A 22,388-nucleotide genomic window follows, 5' to 3' on the forward strand; every position below is an offset into this window, starting at 1 on the left:
ACCTGAAAGTTTAAATGCAAAAAACAAGAAATGAAAATATTTATATTTCAACGAACCAATTTCATCATATTTTGAAAATATTCTGATGGCATCAAGTGGGCTACAGTCTTTCAAAGCAAGTTTTTGGCTCGTGACATTGTACAATCGTTTTGACTTGATGTATATTATATAGGTGAAACTCTCGTATTAAAACAAGACCCAACTCAGCAAGCAGTATATTAGTAAACTGATCGTGTCAACAAGTCGGATTATCGCCGCAGTACACGAGACACGATCGATAAATGTTCATGACATTCAAGTCAACAACTTATCGATATTTACAAACATTATCAAGATTGGTGATTGACAACTTTTTGATTTCTGTCCATTGACATCAGCTGCAAATGCGACAAGATTCCACTGTCAATATTGGATCACGTGCGAGTGTCCGAAGTTTACTTTGAACTCCAACTTGATTGAATTCAATCTACACTCTATTGCATGGACTACACCATGACGATCAAACCTTCACACCAATCCGCACCATTCATTACAGCTTCCAGTTCTTCTTCTCATAAACATTCCTCAGCCAATATATCTTCAGTATTAGATCAAGCTGACATTTATTCCAGCAGAAAATCGCATGTTTTTACTGCTGAATCAGAAAATCATCCATCGATTGCTACAATTGGCAGTTCATCATACGCCGTTTTTAGAAAACTACGCTCTCTAGTACCAGAATGTGCTTCTCTTTCTGATACAGAACTTGTTAAAGTGGCTTCACAAACTAGCGATGAAATGATGCTGGCAAAACAAAAGGTTTTGGCATTCACGTTTCAAAGTCTTGGTATCGAGTCGGTACGACATTTACTTGAAACTAGAAAGCTTGAAAGGGTTAGTTTATCTAAAAGTTTATACACTATTTTCAATGGTCGCATGCTTTATACCCACCTCGTCAATCCATGACTAAATCATCAAGTGCATTATTCTGACATGACTTGGTATTTGCTTAGAGGCAATACATCAAATCTAATTTGACTGAAAGTGAGAGAAAGGCAAAGGAGGATGTATTCAGAGCAGTATTTAATCAACTAGTATCAAAGGAGCTGAGTGTAAGTGTTTTAATTTTTAATTGCTGCCATCTGGCAGGTTTTATCATTGTAGTTCAGTTAGTAATCTCATCAAATATTTGTCTGTTTTTGTCATTGGCTTAAAGAATCTATCATTCGAGCCTTCTTTGACCAGCTCATCCATACTATCTAGCAAAATTAATTATATTAAAGTCTTGACCTTTTTGGTAGATGCGATCCAACGTATCTCATACAAAGCCTCTTCCTCAGTCTCCAAACCATCCATTAAAAAGGCTTTTTCTACGTCATCGTAAGAATACCTTGATGCATATAATATTATTGTGTAGATTCAAGCATTAGTTTTAATTTCAATCTAATCATAGGCTACGTGAAAAGGCGGGAAATAGTACCGCAAGATCAAACCTGGCTTCTACAGAAAAACAATCCATTTTGCAAACAGTTAATGTTAAAAATCAAACTTCTGGTACGAATGGTCGACTTACATCCATCGCTTCAATGTCTAATATCACTGAAAAGCACCCGCTAGAAATTTCTGATTCGGTACTATCTATTGCTCGAGAAGCCAATAGACAAAATAGTTCATCAAAAACATCAACCTCTGGTACGCTTAAAGCAGACAAAACTGATATTGGCTATTTTGAAGAAAAGAACCGACTTCTTTCTAGCCAGTCGCGCGAGTTAAAGCAAGAGGTACACTTGAATATTTTGTCGATTACTTTTAGATAGACTCAAAATTTGAAATATGCTGCAAATGACAATATTTAATTTGTTTTATCTGTTTATATGGGTATTTTCTAGATGGATCAACTCAAAAAAGCGTATACCAAACTACAAGCTGAATATACTGCTTTAAAAGATCTGTATGATAGTGCTACAAAAGAAGCAACCGTTACAGATGTAAAGTTGGATCCAAGTGCAGTGCTGTCATCATTAAATAGACGGCGAATCATGCTGCTTAAATCTCAAAATATTCAACTGTTTCGCCAAGTAGACCTATACAAGAACGAGATTGTCTCTCGTGAAGAATCAGTGTATGACGTTTCTGGAGCAGCAAAAAAAATCCAGACTAAGCTCAAAGAACTGTTTTCTGGCCAGGTCCGTGTTGATTTTAGACTTGCGCCAATCATCTGAAACATATCTAATCTGATAATAATACTGGTCTATTCATACTTTTTGATAGGAGTTTCTCAAGGAAAAGGAAAAAAAGAGTCAGTTTATGGAATGTCTTGGAATGCTTGAGTCCATGTACAAGCATTCCACTCGGCATGTTCGAGATCACTTGGATCCAGACCAAGAATCTAGATCCACGAGCTTTCGATTTGTATCTGCATTTGTGTCTTCAAAAGGATTACTTTTAGAAAACTCCAAGAATCTTACCATTGATGATATTTCGAGTGGTATGTTTACAATTTTTGATTTTTAGTTCGATTATTTTTGCATTGATAGTTTCACTGGATGCAGAATGATGGAATTTTGTTTCTATATTCTTACTAGCGGATTGCTTTTTAACTTGAATACTATATAGGTGGCATCGGACATATCAATCTGCGTCATGTATCCCGGTTAGAAAATGAAATGCACACACTTTATGGTGGTAAGTATGATGGCTGTCGAGTTACTTTGCACAATTTTGCTTTCAAGATGCTAATACTTGATTTTGTCACGGTGTATATTTAGAACTGACTAAACTCGACAAATGTATCTCAACTGCTGTTACTCCAAATATATCTTCAATTATCGAGGTAGCTTAACTTATTCTTTAGTTAACCAATTGTAACTTTGTATTTCTACTATGCAATTCTCAACATGCTGAGTATGTCTGGCTATTTAATACAGAAACATGTTTTGAACACCTTACAATCTGCGTTGAATCAAACCATGGTTGTCGCAGAGGGATTGTTTAGTCTTCAGCTTTTAATTCCCGCGCCGCCACTTCCGAAACTGGATAAAGGTATATTTTCATACACCTCATTTTGTACCACCAAGCTAATTTTGATTTATATTGCATTTCAGTTTTGAAGGATCCAGGGGAACGACCGCCAACTTTGAAAGCAATTGTTGACTGTCTGCCTGTTTCTACAAAGACTAAACTGCAAGAGCCACTTTTACTATTGGAAAAGTCATTGGCTACCGAACAGGTACTTGAGCATAAATACCTGCTATATCTTGGAGTTTCCAATACCACCATTTTAAATTGCTCACGCTATGCTTTACATTTGGTTTTCAGAAACTGCATTCTATTGAACTGGATGCTCTTAAAAAGGAACTCAAGTTCCATCAAGACGTGTATTCCAAATACGTATGTAAACCATCAGTGGAAATGCACAATCTAAAAATGTGTATTCCAGCATTTTAATTTGGCTAGACTAATTTTTATTATTTATCATCCACTTAGAACATCATGATCTCCGAAGTAGTACAGAAACTAGATAGCAGGCGTAAACATATTGCCAAACTTTTAATAGAAAGTGTGACACCACTTGCAGATCTTCAGCAAAAACTTGGATCGCTTGAACTTACTCGTGAGGCTGTAACTGTATTTTTGGAAGACTTTGAATCCACATTGACGATGGTCATGAAACGCATTACTGAGTTGGAGAATATTGGGTCTGATGATAAATAGCTTAAACTATGGTTTGAATGAGTTGGTGCATTCAATTGCAGTGCATTTATTTATTAAAGATATAATAGTGATTGTTAAATAAACTTGAATTATTGTTTTAATCAGGAAATGGACAAGCTTCACATTAGTGCGCTGTATAGTTTTTTCAAAAACAGACTGATAGCCTCATTTGGCTCAATACTGGCTTAACTTGCTGACAAACCCAACGCGAACAGACTGGTCAAACCCAGCAAATACGTACAAACCAAGCTTATCAGGACTCCAGTCAAACGCAGCAACGGGCTGTTCAGCAACCTGTGCATGCTGTAACAGCTCCACTGTTCCTGGCACACCAACATCTTGATCGTCCTTATTCTTGGCAGAACGTCGCTCTGGGTATTTGCTTTGAATTTGAGCAAAGTCAAATGTATCAAGGAAAAATTAGCAATTTATACTTTGCAGAAAATGAAAAGTAAAGATAATTGCTAAAAACTAAATGCAGCTTACTAGCGATAAAGATTAATGTCTCCGCTGCCACCAGATGTCATAAACACATCCCGATTTTGAGGGAGATGGCGAACAGTCCAAATCGTTGTCGTTTCAGTAGACTTTTGTGTGACACTTGCAAATCCTTCCTTGGGATGGTGCGTTTTCAAATCAAATACATGGATCTTGGACTCAAGTCCAGCAACCACCAGCTTATTCATTTTGATGTCGCGACGATCAAACTCGACCGAACAAACCTGTAATCAAGTGCATTTTAAAAAATATTAAATTATTTGTATTCAAACTCTGCAACAGCTGATAAAACCCCACTTTTCATATCAGATATGACCATAAGCATCAGTATTTGCGACTATAACTTACACCATTTTTCAAGTTTGTTTCCCATAGTACCTTCATTGCTCGAAGGTCAAACATTTTCACATCTCCATTCTCATATCCGGCACAAACCGATCGCTCTTCGTCGTTGTAAGAATTACCTAAAATGCCATGAATGATATAAAATCAACGTACTGGGATAAAGATTTCAAATATAAATGCTACTGCCTTTGTCCAAAAGTTGTTTCACTTACCAAAAGCAACTGTCCATGTATCTATAATTGGCTCTCCTTCAGCTGGAGCAATCTTGGCCACTGGCTTGTCACGTTGACGAATATCCCAAACCTTGACAGATCCTAGCATCACGACCAAACAATCAAGTCAATTGACAATCTCAACTTTTTAAACAAAGCCATCATATGCTCCAGTCTACAAGAGACTGATACAAAGTCTTGGTTTAAATCGATATGGTACTAGTCAATTTAGTAGAAACTACACACCATCTCTCGAGCCGGTCACTAGTTCAGGAGGGCCGGCTTGGATTCCAATACCACCACATCCATCTATGCAATTGACAATCTCACTATGTGCGACGGCGGAATAGATTGGCATTTCTGTTCGTTCCAGATCCCACATGGACAGTCTTCCGCCAAAATCACCTGTTGCCAGATGTCGAGTGGTGAGCGAAGATGCACCAAACGTAGCACATTTGAAAGCATGCGGTTTCTCAATCTATGTATGCATCAATAACCAATTACACATATAGGTCGATAGCACCGCCAGAGCAAGCGGAACACCGTTTCAACCACATTAATAAAACCATTGTTTTGATATCAACGAGCAGTTGGAACATACAGTTCAAAACACATTCAATTGCGTTAGCAATAAGTATTGACAACCAGACCATAAAGCAAGCCAGCTGTATTGTGCGCATTTTAAAACTCTATCTCTGTTACCTCTTGCTGCTTTACAATGGAGCCGTTTTGCAGCTGACAAACTTCCAAAATGCCAGATCCTCTAGGCAGCTGTCCTAATATGACAAAGCGAGGTGAATTGGGTATCCAGCGCACATCGAATGCTGTGTAGGCTAGCGACTTGGTTGCATGAGTGCATATCTGACACTTGTCCAATTGGCTCATGTTTAAATATTGTTTCTAAGCTGGTATAGATGGTCAATGTAATTCAATGAACAAAACTCCGACAACTTTGAAACGATCCTACAGTCGATTCACGTAGATGGAGCACTTGTTTGCCCTGCAGCGATTGCTTCAAAGTGGACTGATTAAATATTTGTTGCGCTTTCCTACTCCAAATCGACTTTTATGCAGTTTCAATTCTTTCAATATCTGGAATCGCACACTGTACAAAATCATTCTTTATTCAAGTAATTTTCTGCAGTTTATGGTCAACATGGAGTTTTATACTTTGTAACATTCCGATTGTTGAGCAGTCAACAGGTCATGTTTAATCTGTGAATATGTAGCCATGTCAAGAGACTCAGAGTGCATAGCATTGTCCAGTAAACTGACACCAGCCATTTGATGAGATTGGTTGTTTATTACACTGACTATTATTTAATGTTCCGTTCTGCGTGAATACATTGGTAATAGAACAATACCATCTCCACTAAAGTCGCGTTTGTTTTCAGGGATTGAATTCAAAATAGAATTGAAACTTATTCTACAAACTATTCAGATATAGCTAAAATTTAAAAGTACTTATTTAAATTAACTACATGGAGGATACAAACTACCAAGAGTTTCCATTATTCTTTCATCATTCAACCAAGTTGGTTACGACAGCTGAATCAAGCAAGAAAAAAAAAGAATTCAACTGGGCAAAAGGCATGATTATTTTGCAATGCATGCAAGCAAGTTCATCGTGTATATTTGGTGCTGTAGTGGTATATACCATCATGATTTTTGCAAAAGCTACGTATGGGACCATAAACCGCGACATTATGCTTTTGATTACCTATACATGTATCTTTGTAGTAGCACATATAATGGTGGCAGGTGTTTCTTTGTATGCAGTAAGTTTAATGCTGAAAGTATAGATTTACTTGAAGTCGAAACAGTTGTACTGACACTACGCGTTGTTAGTATAAATCACTCAATATTGTCGTAGTGTTTATGATACCCTTTGTCAACTTTTTAATTCTCGCGTATCAAGGAGCAAGTATGTTGCATTTCTTTAGTTTAAACTGTAAAATGCTGACAAGTCTGCAAAGGCTTCAACTTTATTTCTAAAGCATATCAAAGATGGATTTAAAAAATCCGTACTAACTTGGTTATGGGTTCTCTTAGATCTTAATCAAATTGCACAACTAAGGTCGTGCTCAAAATCCTGGATTGATTTGGCATCCACAGCAACAAACGCAACACAATCAAGCATTCAAATCTATCAATCTTATGCATTCAGATTCTGCTTTGTTCCAGATATGGTTGTATCTACAGGAAATACCTTTTACTATATAGATAATGCAGGAGTAAACGTTACTCTTCCTTTTCTTGAAAATACAAGGGACTCTGCCTTATATATGGACAAGTATATCGGCTATGCAGACAGTGCTCAGGATGCCATGTTGGGAAAAATATTTTTGTCCGTTTTTCTTTTAATTGCAACAATGTGGTTTAGCATAAAAACCAAATCCATGCTACAATGGACTCACTTTCATATGTACGGAGCCAGTATTAGAAAACGATGTACGCGAGCTTAAATTTGTATTGTCAAACAAATGCCAATTCTGAAACTGAGTCATCTTGATACTAACAATCGATTGCATTTTCATGATTAGTAATGCTGATAAAGTATCAATCGTTTCAAGCTTGTGCAGCAGTGAAAATGACAGTGATGGTGGCATTTTTTCCTCAAGTAGGAATTATACTCTATGCTGTTAGTAAAGCCGATCGAATTGCTAAAGAATTTCCAGTTGGGATTCAAGATACACCATGGACTTCTTCACGCTATATCATCCCAGAATCAATCACATTGTTACTATTTACACTAGCCACTGTGTCGTGCAATGCACTCCATTTTTTTGGATTGAATAAGCAACGAAAATCTGCAATTTCATACTTGATTTGTATCCTTATTATAAATGTCTTGACTTCAATATTTGGTTCTACATACTGGTACTTTGATACTATATTTTCACAAGAGTATCCGCGAGTGGTAATCCATGGTATGCATTAACACATATAGTTTAGCACGAGTGCTGAATGGCAAAGTTTAAAGTACCATTTTGATGCTAATTGTGTAATGTGTTTATAGTTGCAATTATAGCACTCTGTGATCTAATATCAGCTATACTTTTGATATCGTCAAGATCTGAATTAGAAACATGGTTTTCTCAACAAGGTGGTTTTCAGCTTGATTTGAATTCAACCATGGATAATGCATATGTTACTGGTTATCAGTATTAAATCTAATCGCAATTTATTATTTAGCAACTGCGTTGGGTACACAAGATTCAAGTCGAATGGAATTATTATAAATGGGCGAAACAAAAATTTATGTGTAGTGAAAAGTATAGTCGAGACTATTCAATGAATATAGAAATTACTAATTGAAAACCAAATATTTTTATCATTTTGTTCACGTAACGGAACATTAAATAAGAGTCAGTGTAATAAACAACCAATCTCATCAAATGGCTGGTGTCAGTTTACTGGACAATGCTATGCACTTTGAGTTTCTTGACATGGCTACAGATTCACAGATTAAACATGACATGTTGACTGCTCAACAATCGGAATGTTACAAAGTATAAAACTCCGTGTTGACCATAAACTGCAGAAAATTACTTGAATAAAGAATGATTTTGTACAGTGTGCGATTCCAAATATTGAAAGAATTGAAACTGCATAAAAGTCGATTTGGAGTAGGAAAGCGCAACAAATATTTAATCAGTCCACTCTGAAGCAATCGCTGCAGGGCAAACAAGTGCTCCATCTACGTGAATCGGCTGTAAATAAACTTTGGGATTTTCAAATTAAAATTTAACCCAGGCTTGTAATTTACTTGCAAGAGTCGCAAATAGAAACCATGTCCATTGCTGCAGTTACTCACAAGTAAGTTGACTATTAAAGCGCATGCAATACACTTTTATCCCATGTATGCATTCTTTACTTACAACCAGTGCTATTGTTTGCTACCCCTGTGTCAAAACTTTACGCGGTGTGCTAATGTGGCATGAAAACTGTTGTACCATGACAGATATGTGTTTGGTCTCAAAGGAGACGTAAACAACAATATAGCATACCTCGATGAGCAAACTATTGTATATCCTGCCGGATCTAATGTCATTCTCTACAACACGGAAAACAAGTCACAAAGGTTTATTCAAGCCATAGATAAGTCGGAAGGAATGACTGCCATGGCTGTAGGCGGTATAAAACGGTTTTTGGCTATTGCAGAACGTGGAGAGAAGCCAACCTGTACAATATACGACCTACACTCACTGCGCCGTCGAAAAACTCTTACACTGTCAGATATGGAAAGCAAGGCAAGTATTTAAAATTAACAGTATTAATCTACAACTGATGCAACTCTAGAATTTATCCAATTGAAATTTGAAGTTTTTAATTTTCAGATCGATAAATGTTCATAGTCGCTTTGATGGCTAATGCACAATAGGAATCTAACAAAATATTTAAAATAAAACAGGAGTTTATATCTATAGGATTTTCCTCGGACTCTAAATTTCTAGTGACTCAAACCGGAGGTCCAGACTGGATGCTCCACTACTGGTCCTGGGAAAAATCCAAAGTATTTGCTTCTATAAAAACTGCAAATATTCCTGAAAAATCCAGCATCCAGCCAAGCGGGATAGGTGCATCAATTTCAATTGCCCAGCAGGGAATTGGAAAAGACAGTCGAGAACACCTCGTTGGGTCAATCGTTTATCAAGTTTCCATCAGCCCTAACGACAGCACTCAAGTGTGTTGTACTGGAAATGGCATTTTTAAACTATTAAGATATCAAGAAGGATACATGCGAGCCGTTGGATCGCAAAAATTCGAGTCAAAAAACTTTACGGCGCATGCATGGACACTAGACGATCGAATTATTGTTGGAACTGAAGATAGTAAAATCTACGTGTTTGAATCCAATGGCGAATGTAAAGCTGAAATTCTACATAGCCATGGCTCTGGAATGATTCCACGCTCAATCTATACTATTGCGTCGTTTTCAAAGGGATTTGTTGTAGGCTGTTCTGGAGGTATGGCTGCAGTGTATGAACGTACTGAAGATCTGTCCACTGGTGGAATTTCTGCTTCAGGTGTTCCCCAGGCAACAGGACACTTGGGTATTCAAGTCATGCAACAAGGTGGTGCTGCCAAAGACCTGTACCGCAAATCTCGCGAGTGTACGCTTTTAGACGAAACTGCCAAAATTACAAATATGGCAATTAGTCTTTCAGAAGATACCCTTCTTTGTACAACTGAGACATGCCAGATCTTTACCATTTCACTGTCAAGTGCAGAAGTGAAGGAAGAAGAAGCAAAGTTTGACTATTTTTTGCAACCATTTCATCATGGACAAATTACAGGAATGGATACGTGCATTCGCAAACCACTAATTGCCACGTGCTCTTCAGACAAGTCTATTTGTGTATGGAATTATCTTGAAACAACATCAGAGCTGGTAAAATATTTTCCAGAAGAGGCATTTTCAATTGCTATTCATCCAAGCGGACTCTATATTCTTGTTGGATTTAGTGACAAACTGCGGCTTATGAATTTGCTGATCGATGATATCCGCCCATTTCGAGAGTTTACGATTCGTGGTTGTCGTGAATGTCGCTTTTCTAACGGTGGACAATATTTTGCAGCTGTACATGGGAATACTATTCAGATTTATTCCACATGGAACTTTGATAATCTTGGGAATCTCAAAGGACATAATGGCAAAGTGCGTTCCATTTACTGGACTTCTGATGATTCAAAAATCATTACCGCAGGAGTTGATGGTGCCGTTTATGATTGGTCGTTGAAAGATTTATCTGGATTTTCTGGACAAGGAGTTAAGCGAGAAAGCGAAAGTATTATGAAAAGCTGCAGTTACAGTTGCGCATGTGCTTCGCCAGATGGAAAAACAATATTTGCTGTTGGAAGCGATAAAACACTCAAGGTATTATTTGAGTCTATTCTCAAACACATGGATCCATATTTTGAAACTTTATTCATCTAAAAATATGCTATTTTATATAGGAAATTATTGATTCACAAATTGTGCGTGAGCTTGAATCAGACTACGTTTTGACACAAATTGCTCTTTCCCATTCTGGTCGAATGATGTTCACTGGTAAGTAAATACACTGAATTGCTTATTTGACAGAAACAATCCAATACAGTACCATCAACATGTGCTGTGATTTTCCTTTGTGCATTTTTATCAAAAATATACTGCCAAGTTTTGTTTGCTGATTTAAATGTTGCACTACTTTAGGAACCAGTCACGGATCTATTCGATCCATGAAGTTTCCACTGGGATCTGAAATTGGTGAATTTCAAGAGCATCAAGGACATTCATCAGCCATTACAAAAATTCGTATTAGCTATGATGATCAGTATTTGTTTTCCAGTTCCGAAGATGGGTGCTTGTATATTTTTAAAATTACCGATCGAGATGGCTGCAATACAAAACGAGAGCGCGATATTGTATACGCTGATGAGGTTTGTTTAATACTATATCATTCAGCTCATGTGCTTTTTGCTGTCGCCTAGTTTTTATCATGACAAGTTACAAATTGTAAAATAAACTGCACTATATAGATTCTGGTTACCAAGTCCGATCTGGAAGAGAAAAACTCGCTCATGGCAGAACTCAAGACTAGAGTAGAGGAGCTCAAGATGGAAAATGAGTACCAACTGAGACTTAAAGATATGAATTTTAATGAAAAGATTAAAGAGGTGACTGAAAAGTTTATGCAAGAGATTGAGGCGCTTAAAATCACAAGTACCGTGCTTCGGACCGACAAGGAAAAGGAAGAAATGCGTCATGAAGAGGAAATGGCAGAGGAAAAAGACAGACACTCCAAGGAGCTAATGGAGCTTGAGACTGTACATAACGGAAAGCTCATGGCAGAGTATGAAAAGTACCAAGAGCTTCAAGTTAAAACGTCAGAGTTGCAAGATCAATGGGAAAAACAGATGCGTGAAATGCAGAGCGCCAAAGATCAGGCATTGGCGGATTTGACAAAGCATTTTGAATCACGTCTCAAAGAAAAGCAAGCCGAGATTGATCGGGTAATTTATATTTAGTTTATATGTAGGATATATAAGAGCATTACAAATTAGCTGGCATCATTGACCACATGCATGTTGGATTACATAAATATAGCTCCAAGAAGAAATGAAAAGACAGCTTCTCGAGTTTGAAGAAACTACCAAGGAAACTGAACAGGATGCTGACTCTGAAGTGCTGGAGTTAAAGCACCGATACGAACGCAAGCTAAAAGAGGAGCGTGAGATTGTGCTGCGTTTAAAAGGAGAGAATGGAATTATGCGTAAAAAGTTCAATACTCTGCAAGGAGAAATTGATGCACACAAAGGTGAAATTGCAAAAATGTACAACGAGGAAAAGAAACTACACTCTGTAATAAAAAGTCTTGAAAAAGATATTGCTGGTCTCAAAAAAGAGGTAAGCTGGCTATGGATTTGCGTTGACCAAGTCATGCATGCATTAAGCCAAGCTAATCAATTTCCATACACGATTGAATGGATGTACAAATTTGATTTAATAGATTCAAGAAAGAGACGAGACTATTCAAGACAAAGAAAAGCGTATTTACGACTTGAAAAAAAAGAATCAGGAGCTGGAAAAGTTTAAATTTGTGCTTGATTACAAGATCAAAGAATTGAAAAAGCAAATTGAACCTCGTGAGCAGGACATTCAGGGAATGGCTCAGCAGATCAAAGAGATGAATGTGGAGCTTGAACACTATCATCGGGCCAATGCAGATCTTGACTTGACCATTACTGATCTCAAACTTAAGCTAAAGGCAGCAGAGAAAGAAGTGGCAAAAGAACGTAGCAAAGTCAATGCGGAAGTAGCACTCATTCGACGATTCAAGGTTGATTTGAGCGAAACTGTCCAGTATGTGCAGGACCCAAAGCTTCTCAAGGTAGATTACTTTTAATTCACAAGACTCTAATGATTATGCTGCGATTTCTAAAATGTGGTTTTAATCATAAAATGTTGGGGTTTTAGTCTTACATCAAGAAGTTGTACCAAAAGTACTGCAAAGAGGGATTCCGCGCAGAAGACTCGATGGAAGTAGATATCCAGCAAGAGTATGCTCGCCAAAGAGAGTATCTGGAGCGCACCGCCGTATCACTTCAAAGAAAAGTTGCCAAGGATCAATTTATTCATAGATCAGACAATGTGCGCATTATGCAAGAGAATGTGACACTCATCAAAGAGATCAATCAACTAAGAAGAGATATTATTGGTGTTAAACAAAAAGAACATACTGCAGAGATGGGATTGAAATCTTTAAATTTACGCAGTCCATCGGCACCACCATTTATTGAAGGTAATTTCAAACTCTTTACCTGTTCAAAATAACTATTCAAAGTTCTCATATATTTGGTATTGAGTAGCATCAGGCATACCACAGAATAACACACTTGAAAACATTTCAGCTGGTGCACGATAAAAAACCAAAAAACTAGTCTTGCAGTATAGAATTGGTAGCATTTTGATTGTCAACATGTGTTGACAGTAATGAAATCATCTAGTGAATAAACCGAGTAGTACCCAGTTTATGCTGCATAATTCTGTCACTGTTGTATTGACGTAACATGGAACGCCAAGTAAGGGTGCCAAATTGCAGAATAAACAGCCAGTTTCATGAAATGATGAGTGCTAATTTGCTGGATAACATGCATGAACTCTTCATTGGGGTTTCCCTGATGACCAGCATGGAAACAACAGTTGTATCCCTGTGACGTATGATATTTGTTCTTTTGGATTAGACACGAACATGTCTAATATTAGGATACAACAACGAGTTTATACAGTCCAACAACAGTCGAGTCTAATTTATGGATTGCAATGAATCTGGTTTCAAACTCGAAGATCATACAATATATGGCTATGCCAAAAAACCTCAGTTCAAAGCCAGTTTAACTATGTGCGCACTGTATGAGCATTGTGCTTATAAAGAATTGAAAATGTTTATTGAACAAGCAGCTAATCTGTAGAAGGAAAGCGCAACCAACATCTAACCATTGTTGGTTCTGACATTAGTCAATGCAGATAACAGAAGAATGTTCCGATCTGAGTAGTGTAAAAAACATGACAATGAGGCAACCCATAAACACATGACGGTCATGACATTATTTCAAAAATCAATTGCGGAGTTACATCACCATGCGTCGTTTATGAGCGCAACGTGGCGTCCATTAGCCGCGCTCAGGTTTAGTCCAACACGCCACATACAGAGCAAGTTTGTTTCAGTTGAACAAGCGATTGTTTAGATGATTTGCTGCTGGTGGCCGCAGTTCAACTTGAAAACTTGACATTGGAACATTCGAGTCTTATAAACTTACAGGCTTCCTCTGCGCTACTTTACCTTTGTAGCCGTATAACTTTTTACATTTTTCAAGTACATAAGCAATGATTGCAGTCTACTCGGCAATTGTTAAAATATTGTTTATATTTCAGTTGCTACCTGTTGTCTCTGTATATGCACAGGCTCCAGCACAACCCTCTCCATCTGCCGCAACAGGTTCAACCAACTGCTTCCAACTAGCAAATTCTCGAGAATGTCCCGAGCTTTCCAACTATTGTAAGTCGAGCTTGCTATTTTGACTATTCAAGTAAATGCCGAGCTTGAAAATTCGTATCTCAAGATACCATATGCACGAGCCCATCTAACAACTTTGGGTACTATTTCATTGTAGTTATTATGCCTTCTGCGGAGTTTAATAATGTGACTTCGTTTGACCTGTACCTTCAGAGCCAGCGAGATAATAGCACCGAGTTTCTCAACAGCTTCAAGCAAGCATTCGACTGTCCCCAATATACAGGGCATATGATGCGCTATGCTTTAAGCACTACGTGTTTTCTCATGGTATCCGACTCCGTGGCTACTTGTCCTCCACCAGCCACCGCTGGCGCAGGCCAGTCGAAAACTTCGCACGTTTTGTGCAAGTCCACATGCGACACGTATATCGGATCATTAACATCAATCTTCAACAATAAAACCCTATGTAACGCAACACCCTCAGACACTGCTGCAAGTTATCGTCGTGCTGCCATTGGAACTAATGGCCCAACTCTTTCTTACGCTGACTACTGCGCCAAACTCAATGCTACGGATACTACCAACTGCTCAAATGGTATCAAACTCGATATCCTGAGCTGTGGATATGCCAATTCTTCTGACGCTGCTCCCTATTGTGCTGCCAACAAGAACGATAGCTGCTGCAGTGCAATTGCTGCCCAGAGCAATGCTGGAGATCTTTTGGCATCTCCTAACCACATATGGCTCATCTTTGGAGCTATTGCAGGCGGTCTTATTCTCATATTCATCATATTCTTTATTGCTACTCGCATTACCCGCCGAATGAGTCGCACCACAGATGCGTTCCAACCTCCTCCTGAAGAAAGAGGCTTTGATGCAGCATCCAAATCAAAAGATCCAGAAGCTGCTGCAAATAGAGCCACATATGCAATGAACAACAATAAGCAGTCAGCCATGCATCGATCCAGCTTATTTAGCAGCATCAGAGCCAGTTTAATCGGTGTGCGAAGTGACAAATTCCGTGTTGGTGCTGTAGATGCACCTCCAGTTCCAAAGATCCCAGCAACTCCACTAACTCCCAAATTGCCTCCTATCCCAATATCTGCGCCGCAGATTCCTAATGGTCGAGATTCAATTTTCGCACCGGCTGCCGCTAACATGGTCAGCAATGGCACAATTACCAGAAATGGAAAAAATAGCGATTCAATCATAAACGTTAACTCGAATACAGACGGTAACAATGGCGCATCAGCAGAGATGTGTGTACGTGCATGCGACGACTACGATAGAGTCATGGAAGACGAAATTGAGCTTCGAGTCGATGATATTATTGTTGTTTTACAAGAGTTTGATGACGGTTGGGCATTTGGCCGCAACGTCTCTACATCTGCCGAAGGTGTCTTTCCTCTCTCTGTTACACAACCTTATCTCTCAGGACAATCCCAAAGACAAAGCTATAATTCTCGAGCAAGTGCATTGACGGCACGGACACGATCTTTACTTCCTCGCTAGTCATTTGCTCTTTACCTCTAATACCTTGTATATAGTACCTCTAAGTGGACTACCCGACTGCATTTATTTTACCAACCGAAATTATGAAAGTAATCCTCAAATGAAACAATCTTATTGCTATAGTTGATTTGTCTATTTTATTGCTAGCAACTTAGAAAATAGAAATATTAAAATTATCATGAAAGCAGTCCTGCATCAGATGCAGATATTTGACTGCCCCAGACTCTGCAAGATAAATCATCTGGTGTCCGCCCATCTGGCTTGGATCACTTCGGCTATATATTGGAAGGTGGAGAATGCACCTTGTTGTTGCGTCATATGAACACGCAGTAAATTACTGCGCTCAGCATCTCCAGTCTCAACCAGAATCTCTATTTTAAACTTGACTGCCTTTCCACTAATGGCAGGAGAAGTGGGAGCATCAATCCAAATAGACTTTACGCTGGCTGCACCAGTCGACTGTTGGAGAATCGAATCGTCTTCCTTGTCCGCGCTAGTGGTTGTAGCAGCTCCCGATGGGGTACTTAAAATTGTGTTTGGGTCGTACTTGCATTTAATTAGTCCATCCTTACGAATTTGAAACTTGACATCCAGTGACTAGAAGACACGAAAATTGAATGTTGGCAATATGATAAAAACTTTCAACAAATGATTATAATTTAAATCGTATCATTGCATTTACATGTAATAGAGTCATCAGCACATTGCTAGTCTCATCTCTCGATAGTGACGAATCAAATGAAAAGGACTCTGGCTTGAAATTAAACAAATGTGTGAACCAGCTTTGTTTTGGAGTTTGTGAAATTACTGGAGTCTGTGGTGCATCAAATACTGTATATTCACATTCAATACAAGATTACAATCGTTGTGTTAAAAGCTCAGATATGAAATCATCAGCAACCGTCACTTACCTTTACGATGGAATTTGGGAGTTCCGAGTCCGATTGCGGCGAATGCATTTACCAATGCCGCACTGCGAGGTCCTTCCGTAGTAGATGGAGACGCTACACTGGCTGTAGAAGCTCCTGCAACAGTATCAGAAACGTCTTTAGATCTTGGAATGCTAATTGTCAACGAATTTTTCTTTAGTGTAGCAATCGCGGTAGCAGATGATTGAGCGCGTCTTCGCCCAGCTATTGCCTGATCCGTGTCAACACTCTTGACACTTTCGGACGAGTCCTGATTGTATGTATAATGCTTTTCTTTTTGATTATCATTTGTACCTGTATCACACTGGGGCCTATTTATACGATATATCGTTTAAACGCCAAAATAGCATGAGTGTAAACTCGATTAAAATCTACTTCAAATGACAAAATACTAATATATCGTACATAATTGCCATAGCCAGCGGTGAATTAATTCGCACATTTGCTGTAATAATACGACTATTTAATTTAATAATAAGCAGTTAGATTGTGAGATTGATACCAATTCAAATCAAATAGGTTTTCAAACTACCTCTGTCGTGTGCTCATCTCGCTGACAGCGCGGCGAGTAGTTCCAGGAGATCCAATGGCAGGTATGATTGGTGATGATGATTTTGCTTCGTCGGTACCAACTAATAACACATGATTAATTATTATTAATACTGCACTCTTATTGACAAAAATGCAAAACACAATCTAAACTACCGAGTTTTGGCATACCGTCGATCGGTATCTCGGCTTGTTTAGTGGCAATTCGTTTTTCCTCTTTGAATTCAGACACCTCATTGTGATGTTTTGAATCAATGCTTTGCGCACTGGAATAAGATTCTGTTCGGCGACGTGGTCCGCCTTCTACATCGTACATTGCATGCTTTTCAGCATCGTAATGCTCAAAAATCTCCCATTTTCTAGCACGCAGTAAGTTGTAATAGACCTTTTGCGTATTTGTTCTAATTGTTAATGGAAATGTAGTATAAGTTGATGTAAATGCAATAAAACCTATATGGTTAAACATAAACATTCTCTAACCAAATCCAACCCACTCTTTTTCGCGCAGGGCAGAATATAACTCTTCTCTGTTGGTCCATCCAAGGAGCGATAAAGATTCAATAATATCCATTTCCAAATTTGGTCCAAGTGGTTCCGACAGCTATTCAAATAACAGGTGCACTACTAAGTATACATTTGATTTAAGCTATCAATATGGCTGTTTAAAACATAGCTACACCTACAGATGCAGTTTCCAATGGAGAAGGGTAATGACTGTCATTTTTTATCGGACGAGATTGAAACCACGGATGCTGAATGACATCCTTCATCTAATGCATAGCGTGAATTTCAGAGTAAATTAGAAAATAAGCTTGAGTGTGTAATCAACAAGGATTTGATATCTCAATTTGTATGTTGAAACCTACTGAAATTCGCTTTGCTGGATCAACAACAAGCATTCGTTTGATAAGATCGCGTGCCTCTGGACCAACATGATCGGGAATGAAAAACAGTCCAGTCTTGACCTGAAATTACAATCTAAACTGTAAATATATATTCATGAAAGCAATGGCTTTTGATAACACTATCAATCTACCTTGTTCAATAATCGACGGATATTTTCATCGTCAAATGGAAGATTTCCTGTGATAAGAGCATACAAAATTATACCGCAGCTCCATATATCAGACGCAGCACCATCATATCGAATTCCCTATAGAAACCAAAATATCAGTGTAAAATGTATATAAATATTGTGTTAAATCATTACTGAAATTGATTTACTTTGATAATTTCTGGACTGGCGTAATGGGGAGATCCACAACTGGTTTCCAACATTTTACTTGGAACTTGCATATTGGCCATACCAAAATCTGCAACTTTGACATTGCGGTTCTTGTCTAACAGCAAGTTCTAAATTTTGAAGTGCAATAGTTGTTAGTTTCTAGTTTAAACTAAATGGCAAGCATATCGGCAATCACTTGCCTCTGGCTTTAAATCACGATGACTATATTACAAATTTTAACAAATTAGCAATGTCGTATTATATCCCAAAAACCCACGTGCTAAATTACATGAGAAATAAAGCAACGCACACAATCACATTACCAAATTAGGTGCTGATGGCAGTACTCAACGCCCATGATGATTTGTTGAAAAAACGAAACCGCCTCGGCATCATTTAGCCGACCTTTTTTTACCAAGTAATCAAACAACTCTCCGCCCTCGACGTGCTCCAAAACCAAAAATCTACCATTTTAATTCAAGTTTCGGCAATTGAGCATTCTTGGCTGATATACACTTGATGTTGAAAACCATAATCAAGTAAACAACCGCAAGTATCCACTTACAGCTCTTTGCTGGTCTCGTAAACATCCAAAAGCTGTAAAACATTTGGATGTCGAATCAACTTCATGATTGTGATTTCACGCTCCAGTTTGCGATTCATATCGTCCTTTTTGACACACTTTTCATTTGGATCCAATATCTCTTTTGAAATGATTTTTATGGCCACTCGCTGGTTTGTCTCAATGTGTAATCCAAGTTTAACTCGGCCTATAGAAACAACACACTTAAATTAGCATATGAAAAGTTTTACAGAATTGATTTAAAACAACAAGTTTTGGATCAAATTTGACAGGATTACGTGAGTATCTGTGGTGGAAAATAATACAAGTAGCTATGTGGCATCCTTTTAAAAAATATCTTGGATAAATTACACGACTTGTATTCATTGCATTCCAAAAATAAAGCAATTGGAGACTATCATTCTCACGTTAAAATGAAATGGATTATGCCATGTATGATTGGAAATTGATACTGACAAGCAAATAATACCTGTACTTCCTACGCCAAGTGTTTTTCCTAGTACATATGGACCTATACGCTGACTTTCTGACGGATGGCGTGGAGTTTGAGGACTTCCTGGTGTGCCAGATACTCTAGACTGTGCAGAACCTGACCGAGCGTGTATGTCTACCTGACGATGGGCAACAGTCTGTCCTGTTGATGGTGGTTGTTGACAAGTCTGCTGGACAGCTGTATGTATCGATTGAGGTTCTTTTGCTTTCATTTTACACTACTTTTCAAGTTTAAAAATAAAATAGCTGTATGATATTTCAATATTGTAATGTAAACTGCCCAATGTATTTACTATCCACGACGCGAACAATCACTGAAAGTTTAAATCTGAAATGGCAAGTTGTCCTCATAAGTATTCTTATTGTTGAACTTTTTGGAAGTTGACAATAAACGGTGATTGCATGTCAAACATTGTGCTGGATTGAATGAAAACACAATCCATTTAAACATCCATTTGAATGATACACTTGATAATCTTTTTGAATAATGCTTTCATTCGCCAATAAACCTTTCATAGCTACTAATTCCAACTATTGTTTTGCTTTTAAACCCAACCGTAATTGATGTCTAAAAACGAGTCAATTTCAAAGAATATGAATTGGGTTGGTGAAATAAAATTACTGTTTAGAGTCGGATGATATAAACTGAATATGGTCAACTGAGCGCTTAAATAGATAATACTACATTTGGAATAACTATTGTAGATTGAATAAAAATAAACAATTCATTCTGCCGCTCTCCCACAACACTGTACTACAACACTGCATTATGCACGAGTCTAGGCTCTATGCGAAGCCTTTCGTGTCATTTTTGATGGCGACGCGAACATGCAATCCACAATACAAATCTGCCTTTTCCAAAAATGTGGTTGAATCAATCAAATGCATGACACTAGTGATGATTGCTGACAATTTTCACTTGTACCTCCATTCTTATCCTCATTATCTTCAGTTGTAATCTTTTCAAATTTATTATGTGCTGCCTGTTCAATAAAAGAAATATTCCGCACAACCAAATGGTTCCTAGGCTTAGCTAATGTCAAAAGTATAGGGAATTTTGTAACAAATCATTGTGCAATGCCACTTGTAATGGAGTCGTCAAAACTCGGCGAGTCCTTGATCCGAAATATTAGCCAGCAAGGTATTGTCAAACCCCATGTCCCAACCACCAGACATGCCGTTATTAGTGGACCATACATCAGGGTATGAATTCTGTGGGTTTATGGTTCCACATGTCATCATTTGAGGATTTACCATGACAAACTCTTGGAAATGAGAGGCGTCACTATCATTAGGATTTTGCAGAGTGTTGGGATACAGAGATGTCATGTTGATGTTTAAATGGATGGGAAAAGTTTGAAAATTGGTCTGCGGGTCCATCAACTGCTGGAAATGAACACCAGAGGGATTCTGCTTCATCATTGGGGAAGTAGTAGATAAAGCATGTGTAGTAAGTGAATTGCTCCACTGGGGCGGGGTGGTGGGGGAATAATTGGCTGCATTGTGAGATCCAGCCAGGGAATGGCTCACTGTAGACGCAGATGTATATACTGGTGAAACTCCGACATCTCTATTAGCAGCCGAGGCGGTATTCAATCGAGCCAGATGGTTGGTAGCCTCATGAAGTTTCTTTATGGGTGCTGCCGTCATCTTGAACTGTGCATTCCCTCGGGACATTGGGTTTTTTGATATACCCGTTTTTTTTGATACATTGGATAGATGCTTTTGCGGCTTTCTTGGAGTATATTTGTAGTCTGGGTATTCGATAGCATGAGCGCGTTTGACTTCTGCAGCCAGAGCAGCATACTTGGCTTTGACTTCGTCAGGCTCGTTTCTCCATCTTTCTCCAACAATTTTTGATACGGTATTGTTGTTTACCTTTTCATGCTCGGCAAACTCTTTCCTGACAATAGACTGCATTTCTGCGCGGTACAGCAAGAATGAGTTGGCAGGACGAGGAGTGTGAGTCGAATTTCCTTTTCCATTACCAGAAGACTTGGTTAATCGTGAACGAACTGGAGTAGTATTTGGCCCAGCAGCTAGAGCCGCAATGCTATGACTGATTTCGGTTATAGTGGCGGTGGAAGGAGATACCAATAATGGTTGGGGAGCAGTATAGAGACCTACAGTACCAGTCTTGAACGGTGTTGGGAAATGGTTTCTGGAAATAGAACTGTCTTTTGACAAAACCGTATGAGCGGGAGCCATATTATCATATACAGCAGCAGAACCAAGCAGTCCATCTGTGGGGATACCATCTATGGACTTTGAAAACTCCGTGTTATGAAGAAGCGAATGAACGTGATTCTCATTGATATCTATAGCATGGCACTTGATACCACTGCAATGGGCAGGACTTTCATTAGTAATATTGGTGTACATGGGCTGGTATTTTAGTGTTTGAGATGGGTTGGCGTGCAAACTGGAAGTCCTGTTGTGACTCTGCAGCACCTGCATGAACTCGCCCAACTGCGTTTGTCCATTCTGAAGCAGCTGCAGCTTCATGTAATCCATTTTTGGTGATTGGTCGGGATTTGATGGCATCAGAAAGCTAGACGATTGCTCTTGTAGAGGAGGAGGAGATGCATTCATACGTGCAGATTGAAACTGCAAATCAGCCTGTTTGGATGGCTGTAGTTCATCACATTGCAAGTTTGGAGATAAGCGCTGTAGAATTTGCTTTGGGGACGCTATGGACAAGACTAGATTGTCGGATAGATTATTTTTGATCGCTGCGAGAGGGGTTAGGCAGCCAGATGAATTTATATACCTGTTTGGGGTGGATTGAGTGGCATACGTTTGCGTTTTGGGAAGCAGTTGGGTATGCATGGCTGGTGAATAGTGGCT

At 38.5% G+C, this 22,388-nt stretch overlaps 7 protein-coding genes across 7 annotated transcripts; 3 read left to right on the plus strand and 4 right to left on the minus strand.

Annotated features, from left to right (window-relative positions):
* Positions 1 to 492: 492 nt before the first annotated feature.
* BATDEDRAFT_22043 (uncharacterized protein) lies at positions 493 to 3,693 on the plus strand (the record flags this gene model as incomplete). The annotated part of the gene is made up of 12 exons (XM_006675390.1): positions 493 to 873; positions 993 to 1,091; positions 1,196 to 1,359; positions 1,433 to 1,760; positions 1,869 to 2,165; positions 2,251 to 2,467; positions 2,596 to 2,664; positions 2,748 to 2,812; positions 2,907 to 3,021; positions 3,084 to 3,208; positions 3,298 to 3,369; positions 3,466 to 3,693. 12 exons carry the CDS (start codon positions 493 to 495, stop codon positions 3,691 to 3,693), a joined length of 2,160 nt encoding a protein of 719 aa, XP_006675453.1.
* Positions 3,694 to 3,736: 43 nt separating this feature from the next.
* BATDEDRAFT_84932 (uncharacterized protein) lies at positions 3,737 to 5,638 on the minus strand. Its single transcript, XM_006676312.1, has 6 exons — positions 5,451 to 5,638; positions 4,995 to 5,226; positions 4,749 to 4,850; positions 4,540 to 4,655; positions 4,180 to 4,415; positions 3,737 to 4,075 (listed from the first exon to the last, which is right to left on the minus strand). Exons 1-6 carry the CDS (start codon positions 5,631 to 5,633, stop codon positions 3,868 to 3,870), a joined length of 1,077 nt encoding a protein of 358 aa, XP_006676375.1. The 5' UTR covers positions 5,634 to 5,638; the 3' UTR covers positions 3,737 to 3,867.
* A 591-nt stretch (positions 5,639 to 6,229) lies between these two features.
* On the plus strand, positions 6,230 to 7,919 carry BATDEDRAFT_22045 (uncharacterized protein; the record flags this gene model as incomplete). The annotated part of the gene is made up of 5 exons (XM_006675391.1): positions 6,230 to 6,526; positions 6,597 to 6,672; positions 6,972 to 7,199; positions 7,292 to 7,678; positions 7,768 to 7,919. The coding sequence occupies 5 exons, from the start codon at positions 6,230 to 6,232 to the stop codon at positions 7,917 to 7,919; spliced, it is 1,140 nt and encodes a 379-aa protein (XP_006675454.1).
* A 7,201-nt stretch (positions 7,920 to 15,120) lies between these two features.
* On the plus strand, positions 15,121 to 15,884 carry BATDEDRAFT_36487 (uncharacterized protein). The gene has a single exon (XM_006675818.1). It carries the CDS (start codon positions 15,182 to 15,184, stop codon positions 15,761 to 15,763), a length of 582 nt encoding a protein of 193 aa, XP_006675881.1. The 5' UTR covers positions 15,121 to 15,181; the 3' UTR covers positions 15,764 to 15,884.
* Positions 15,885 to 17,903: 2,019 nt separating this feature from the next.
* Positions 17,904 to 19,819, minus strand: BATDEDRAFT_18497 (uncharacterized protein; the record flags this gene model as incomplete). Its single annotated transcript, XM_006675120.1, has 8 exons — positions 19,519 to 19,819; positions 19,032 to 19,236; positions 18,790 to 18,930; positions 18,637 to 18,688; positions 18,466 to 18,594; positions 18,278 to 18,394; positions 18,108 to 18,206; positions 17,904 to 18,011 (listed from the first exon to the last, which is right to left on the minus strand). The coding sequence occupies exons 1-8, from the start codon at positions 19,751 to 19,753 to the stop codon at positions 17,904 to 17,906; spliced, it is 1,086 nt and encodes a 361-aa protein (XP_006675183.1). The 5' UTR covers positions 19,754 to 19,819.
* Positions 19,820 to 20,490: 671 nt separating this feature from the next.
* BATDEDRAFT_36488 (uncharacterized protein) lies at positions 20,491 to 21,215 on the minus strand. Its single transcript, XM_006675819.1, has one exon. It carries the CDS (start codon positions 21,189 to 21,191, stop codon positions 20,640 to 20,642), a length of 552 nt encoding a protein of 183 aa, XP_006675882.1. The 5' UTR covers positions 21,192 to 21,215; the 3' UTR covers positions 20,491 to 20,639.
* Positions 21,216 to 21,272: 57 nt separating this feature from the next.
* On the minus strand, positions 21,273 to 21,497 carry BATDEDRAFT_7482 (uncharacterized protein; the record flags this gene model as incomplete). Its single annotated transcript, XM_006674877.1, has 1 exon — positions 21,273 to 21,497. A coding segment is annotated over one exon (225 nt), but the record flags the coding sequence as incomplete, so codon positions are not given.
* Positions 21,498 to 22,388: the final 891 nt, after the last annotated feature.

This window comes from Batrachochytrium dendrobatidis, assembly GCF_000203795.2.
Source record: "Batrachochytrium dendrobatidis JAM81 unplaced genomic scaffold BATDEscaffold_1, whole genome shotgun sequence".
In the NCBI taxonomy this organism is placed as follows: Eukaryota; Fungi; Chytridiomycota; class Chytridiomycetes; order Rhizophydiales; genus Batrachochytrium; species Batrachochytrium dendrobatidis.

Bases quoted from the DNA above. Each gene is read 5' to 3' on its own strand.
- BATDEDRAFT_84932 (XM_006676312.1), bottom strand. From the start codon at position 5,633: ATGAGCCAATTGGACAAGTGTCAGATATGCACTCATGCAACCAAGTCG. The intron at 4,416-4,539 runs GTAAGTTATAGT...ACTTGATTACAG, and splicing joins AAACAAACTTGAAAAATGGT to GTTTGTTCGGTCGAGTTTGA. The intron at 4,076-4,179 runs GTAAGCTGCATT...TCAAATTCAAAG, and splicing joins GACATTAATCTTTATCGCTA to CAAATACCCAGAGCGACGTT.
- BATDEDRAFT_36487 (XM_006675818.1), top strand. From the start codon at position 15,182: ATGAACAACAATAAGCAGTCAGCCATGCATCGATCCAGCTTATTTAGC.
- BATDEDRAFT_36488 (XM_006675819.1), bottom strand. From the start codon at position 21,191: ATGACGGCAGCACCCATAAAGAAACTTCATGAGGCTACCAACCATCTG.